Genomic DNA, 7013 nt, shown 5'->3' on the forward strand with positions numbered 1-7013 from the left:
TATTTATTTGACTGTGTCGTATTGTTATTATTATTATATATTATTCAAATAACACACGACGAGAGTAGTATGCAACGGATATAATCACGCATTCGAAAGTTGCAGAGGTCTCGTTTAATATTTCAGTCTTTTGCTTTTCGATAATGTGAAGGGTGGATCCGAATCTCGGTCGTTAAAATGTATATTTTTATATTGTTTGCCAGCACAATATCCAAGGGTCTCAAATTTTTTAATTATTTAAAAAAACGGAGCTCGGATATTTGTGGCTTAATTAAAATACTCTGCAATTCTAGCACGCAATTTCTTGTTCTTTTTTTTTTTTTTTTTGGGGGAGGGGAATTTGTTGATTTTTTTTTGGGTTTTATTGAATTTCCCTATTGTTTGAATTTTAGTCGTGAAATATCAATATCACTTTCGTATGCGCAATGACATCTGACGATGCTGAATTAGCGTGACGTTTCGAAAGAACGAGAAAAATAAGGGAATTACACTCTCACACGCACACACATTCACGGAATCATTTACAATGATATCTCGATCATCGAAGAAAAAAAATGTATGGAAAAGTTAACGCTCCCGTTAAAGTACGGAACGGAATAAATTCTTCGGTATACATTATTCACTAAGAAGGGATTCAATTACTCGAATTTTGCAGCCAAAATATTGATCATTTAAAATCGGAAAAATACAAAGTTTCAAGCGATGCGAAAAATACGGCAAACGTTTATTATAAATGACGAATGTAATTGGAAATTGCACGTGGTGAACATTGCAGACTACGCTCGATTCACTTTGTTCAACGCCTCGAACCGATACTCACATCTTTCATTGCGTTTCGCCTTTATCTTCTGTTTATTTCTAACGAGCATTATATTCTCGATAATCGAATGAGATGATCAAAAAACAATAATTATCCAACTAAATCTCATCGAAGGGAAGAGAAAGAAAATCTTTTACAGGCATTTGCTCTTCAGTCCTGTTGTTTTACATGTTGTTGCATGAAAAAAAATGTAATAACGAATTATAAACTATAAAAAAGAAATAATAATAATAATAATAATAATATGAACAGTACCTAGTTCAGTATCATCCCGAATATTCTCACGTGGAATAAATAATAAATAAGCAACAGGGTTTATATAAAGAGAGATGTGGAAAGGAGAAACATGGAGAAACCACTTGTTTGCTGTTTTTCTTCTCTTTTTGTTGTTAGGAAAGGGGCAGTATTCAGCGAAACTGCGCACACGCTACGAAGAATAAGACGATCAGAGAAAAATTTTTGTGCTGTAGTTGTAACGAAAGTGGCGACCACAAACATCGATTAAAATCCTTTTTTCTTAATTTCTTTTGTTCCGTTCTTGCTTATTCGATTCCAAGATCTTGAGAAATTTTTTACCTAAACAGATCTTCGTTTTTCTTAAAACTATTCAGTGAATCTATAGCATTTCTTATCTTCTAGTAATGTGTTTATGAAGTCGAAGTTTAAATTACCGCTCGGACGTCGTTGAACGGCGCATTTGCTGTTTTTTTCTCTCTCACGCTTTTTTTTACATGCTTAAAGAATTTGATTAATTACACGTCGACTACCATCTTCTTGTGAATATCCGTGTTGCCGACCACCTGAGAAAATATTTCATGTTTCGTTCGGTGCGTCTTGAAATAGTGCATTGGGTTTAATCTCACGAACAATTATCCAAAGATTAATCAAATATATAATAAATTAAATATAAATAAATTAACCAAATATATACTTGGATCGAGAATTATAAACAAAAACAAAAAAAATTAGCTCAATCGAGAGAATCGAGTGAAAAAGAAATTGGTTGCAGAATAAATGAACTGATCGGAGAAAAAACAAAAAGATTATGTTAACGTATAAAATACTTACAGAACAAAATTCTTCAAAGCTTATTTGACCATCCTCATCTTTGTCGGCGAATAATATGGTCTTATCAACAATTTGCTGCAATTGAGTATCCTTAAGATTGTTCCCTACCATCATTTTGAGTACTTGAAAGAGTTCGCCGTTGCTTATAAAACCGTCGTTATCCATATCATAAATTCTAAAAGCGAATCTTAATTTGCTCTCCTTGTCGCCCTGGGCAGAAGACTAATAAATTAATTGAGAATTTTCTATCATTTTCTTTCCACAAATCTCTCTTCCCATATATATTACCTTGACACTGAATTGTGATACTCCTTGAATGAATTCCTTGAAGTCTACCTCGCCATTGCCATCCGCGTCAAATATGTCTATCACTCGCTGGACTAATGGATTTTGTTGGAGCTCCGGTAGGGACATAAATTCATCGATACTCAGGGCGCCACTGTTATCCAAATCTAATTTTCTGAAACGTTTACCCAGCCTCCTAATTTCATCCGCGTCGACTGAAATTTTAATGTCTTCGTCAAGCATATGTTTTCAGAATTATTTATTTATACAAAATAACGTATGTAGCAGCTTAGAGAAAAATCGTATACCGATAAAAATAGAGTAGAATATTTGGAAAATGTTCAAGCATCTTGTTCGCATAGTCATGAATTTCAAAATCATCAATTGTTGACAAAATAATGGACTTATAAATAATCTATAGTAATTCTTCAACCAACATTTCTTGATTTTCTGCCAAAAAAATGTTGGCTAGTAGAATATGCAGAATTATGTCATGGATGACAAGAAAAAATATATAAGCTGTTAAAATTGTTTAAGCAAAGCATTTTTTTTCATGTTTTATTCAATCCAACACGTGTATTTGTTCCTAAGAAGAGTTTTCCAATCAATTAAATAATTTTACAGATAGTTCCAGATTTCATGCAGAACAAAATACTCCAAAAATATGGATAATCTACGTGAGCATAATGTTTTTTTTTCTCATTGTGTTCTGCCCAATACTTTATACGCGTCAAATTTTATAGAAAAATGTGAGAATCTATTCATCGTCTCTGTGAGCATTAGAGTACGCCTTATGACAATAATACTCAAAAATCATAACGTACAAGTCGAATTCTTCGAAGTAAAAATATAATGATAATAACAACAATGAGAAACAAGTGTCTGCTAGGTTCAAAAATAGGTTAACGTTCGAATGAAAAAAATTTCGGATCACTTACAGTTCGAACACAGTTCCATGGGCAGGGAGCTTTCATTTCCCTGTGAAGAGATAAAATATACGAAATAATAAATAGCACAATATGTTGAACTTATTCGTAGTGAAAACAAAAACGCATTGAGACGGGTGTATTTTTTATTTCGTCGTTCGATCTGCTCGTGCTTCAGTCAGGTAACGTAGAAAGGACGCGATTCACAAATTTATGACTAAATGATCGAATTAAATATATTTACGAGATCACATTGATGTTTTTTACCATTTTGATAGTTTTTCGTTGATGGTGTGTGTGATAATACCAGTGGAAAACGTCAAATTGATGAGAAAAACCAAGAGATATTTTCCAATGGCTGAAAACTCTCTTTTTAGCTGAGACACACCGATATATAAATATATGTATTTTGTATTGTGTAGAAGCGCCTGCGTGCTACAAATGGTAAATTCACTCTTCGTTCTCTTTTGCGGGGGAAACGTGTTGGATAGCATATATTTTAGTATACACACTTTGGATTTCCTAACACTCCCCACAAAATCGAACTTAGTCGTCGCGCTTCTAGTTACAACTGTGTGTACTCATATTACGGATAATAAGGAGGGGGAAAGTTCGACCTTCGAGAGCTTACAAGCGCTCGACACACGCGAGCGTGAGCAAGCGCGAGCATGCGTTTGACCTTCTACTTTTATTATACGAGCTTTTGTGAATTCCGTGTTTATCTTTTGAGAAATATCGCGGTCGGTACAAAAGCATTGTTGCTGATATTAATGGAAAAAAAACATCATATATGTAGTAAGTATACATGTAATGTTTTAATAAAAAAAAATTTCGAGTCAAGAAAAATGCTAGCAAAACAAGAATAAATATGAAAATTTATAAATATTTCTTCTCTTGATAGAAATACTAAATTGCACAATTGTTTATTTTTATAATTGTTGGAGCATTTTCTACAAAAGAATAGATAAATATATAAATACTGTAGAATACTTATTATATTCGCCCCCCATCCAACGATATTCGGAGTTTAAAACTATATATCAAAATGATTTGAATATCGCGTTGGAAAAAAACAGAATTATTTATTATGTATTGTGTTCTATTTTGCTTTGACTTTTCATTTCATTTTTGCACCGTGAAAAAGAACTATTCTAAAATATTTGTTTTGATTGAATGAAAAGTATGTCGAATTCGTAACAGTGCTTAATTTATTTAAATGTATTGTTATATTTTTGATTTCCAATTATTGCACGTTGTTGCAAGAGAACACTCGAGTCTGCTGGTCTCTGCGCCTTTTCTCGCGCTTTTTCTGGGGACCCTAGGAATTACAAAAAAACAATGGGTATGGCGCATATTATCCACCGTGCATATTCCCCACTGAAATTTTGCATTGGCATCACTGGGCTTGAACACGAAGATTCATAGAGAGGCATGATACTAATAGAAAATATTTTTCTGTTTTATCATTCGTTATAAGTATTAATGAATACAGATAGAGCGTCGGGTTGTATTTTTTGGAGTCAGCAGCGCTGATCACTTGCTAATTCAAATATTGAAGTGCTGCATGAGCACTTGAAGAAAAAAGATACGACGACAGAGATTCTCAACTTTGTTCACAGTCGAGTAAAGACACATTTACATCTTTACCAGAAATATTTCAACGAAAATTTGCACAACTACCACCATATATCAACTCTGCAAAACATTCTATTCGTAAATCTATAAATCGCAACGACTGTATCATGAAAATAAATAATATGAAAATATTATATCTAACGGTTCATTATTTGAGAAAAATACTTCCATGAAATATCCAAACGCCATCCTGACGTTCACGTGTTTTGATCATTCAATCGGCAGAATGTCTACATTTGTAACATGAAAATCATTTTTCATATTTCGTGCACTCGTATTTAAAAAAAAAATCGTTGGTGTAGTTACTCACGGTTACAGGAACGGGCCTCGATCTTCTTCCTACCTTTTTCTCCCGCGATCCTTGCGATCTCCGTTTTCCTCGACGATCCTCTCTCCCTGCTCTCCGTCTTCCTCCACGATCCTTTCGCTTTCCCTCTGCCTCTACGATTCTCTTATCCTGCTCCATGCTTCTGATCATAAAGAACTTTTCACATATTTTCAACACACTTTTCTTCCAATGTTTTTTCGTCCTCCCATGTTTGGAATTTATCATTTCACCTTTCACTTTTGTTATTATCACTTCACCGTATCGCAGAAAATCGTAATCGCGATTCATTATCACAAAGTTATATTTCCGCTGGTCTTTTTTTCGAGAACGAACTTGGATTTTTATTCACCAAAAATTTAACTTTATACCGACGCGAGGAGAAAAAATTCGTTATTTAATTGTACGACCGATTGAATACGAAAATTAACATAAACGAAAAAAAATATCCCCATTTTCAGGGAGGAGGGCTCTTCTTTACCTACTCTTCCCTAGGTTTTTCCCCAGAAAACCGTTTTTGCGCAAATGGATAAGCCAATATGTCGAGTAACAGAAACAATTGTAGTGACAAAACCTGTACCACCGTTTCATAGAGAATCGAGTGTGCCCGCGTGCGTGCACGCGTGGTCGGTTGCTCGCGTCCTATTGTTAGCATTTGACTAGTAAAAACTATTCGTAATGCTGTACATAGCTGCGGTTATACGCGTTGCGTGCGTTGCTTAGCGTGCAGCGTTTGCAACTCCGACTTATCTGCATGGAATCTTGCCTGCGCGACTTCAAAGTGATACAGAAACTGTATCGAGCTCGGAACTGTGTCAAACTATCCGCTATGGAGTAGATTTACTGACTGTCCGTCTTCGCTTGCCGACAACCCCATGGCTTTAGGACCGTGCGTTAGGTGCTTTGCTTTGCGTTGCGTTGCTCGGGGTATGCTTGCATCTTAGCTCGCTTGCGGACACGCGCGCGTGCGAGCATACACAAGACTCTCGAAGCTATATTACAGGCGTCACAAAACTCTTTCTGTTACTGGCCCTTGCCTCGATACTATTTTTCACGAATTACCAAAATTTTATAAATACTCATTCATGTGCAAATTTTGTAATAATAATAACATCGAGTGCGAGGACTTCCCTATCGGCTTATCTATATAGTTGTGTCAAAAAAAGGAATCTCAGAAATTAAAGAAAAAAAATGTATATTGACAAGGAGCGAATCATTGTTTTTTATTAAACTTCAACTTTAATATTCGTAACGTTGTGTTTTCGTGTCTTTTATCGATTCGCACGATCTTAAGCTCTTTTATTTTGTAATTTAGATGCCCGATCAGTTGCTTCAGCGAGATTGAATTTACTGTTAAAATTATGAAATAACTGTTAAAGCTACAATAATTGATAAAATTATGACCGCTACCAATTTTTATTGGTTTCTATTTTATTTGTTTATCGATTGATTGAAAAAAATTAAATCGTAAAAAAAGATTATTTTAGTCATTCAGGATAAAGTAGGATTCCACGTATCGTATTTCGTGCCCCGTTTTTTCAATGCACTGGAATGTACAATGCGCAGCGATAACGGCACGCTCACGTTCCGCGCCAGTCCTCACCCTATGCCCGCCGGGCGGTGAGTGAAGCGAAAAGCGAAACGTGTTCTCCCCCTCCCTGTGCGCGCCGAGCGGGCCGAGCGACGTGAGTGAAGCGAATCATGTTGCGCCTGCGCCTCTCCCCTGTCTCGAGCTCCGCCCGCTCCGCCCGGTGTCCGCCCGTCGCCCCTCTCTCCCGCTGGCTGACCGAACGCCTCTATCCCCACTCTGCTCTGCTACTACGCTATAGCGAATAGTCCAAACACGACCAAGCGTAAACGCGTGAAAACGTAAACACGTGAAGAACGAAAACAAACTGAACGAATTATCCAAAATCCATTCGTAAATATTCACCGATTAATTGCCATAATTATC

The 7013-nt window shown here is 35.9% G+C and overlaps 1 protein-coding gene across 3 annotated transcripts; it reads right to left on the reverse strand.

Moving 5' to 3' along the window:
• Positions 1-95: 95 nt before the first annotated feature.
• Positions 96-3666, reverse strand: LOC122416204 (calcineurin subunit B type 2). Of its 3 annotated transcripts, XR_006262083.1 has the most exons (6): positions 3367-3662; positions 3112-3151; positions 2177-2388; positions 1889-2110; positions 1492-1620; positions 96-1396 (listed from the first exon to the last, which is right to left on the reverse strand). XR_006262083.1 is itself a non-coding variant. In XM_043428949.1 (5 exons), exons 1-5 carry the CDS (start codon positions 3367-3369, stop codon positions 1573-1575), a joined length of 513 nt encoding a protein of 170 aa, XP_043284884.1. In that variant the 5' UTR covers positions 3370-3666; the 3' UTR covers positions 96-1572. The 3 variants fall into 3 exon arrangements, 2 of the variants coding, with proteins under 2 accessions (XP_043284884.1, XP_043284883.1); XM_043428949.1 differs by having other exon boundaries at positions 96-1620; positions 1889-2098; positions 3367-3666; XM_043428948.1 differs by having other exon boundaries at positions 96-1620.
• Positions 3667-7013: the final 3347 nt, after the last annotated feature.

Source organism: Venturia canescens, chromosome 9 (genome assembly GCF_019457755.1).
Source record: "Venturia canescens isolate UGA chromosome 9, ASM1945775v1, whole genome shotgun sequence".
NCBI classification, from domain to species: domain Eukaryota; kingdom Metazoa; phylum Arthropoda; class Insecta; order Hymenoptera; family Ichneumonidae; genus Venturia; species Venturia canescens.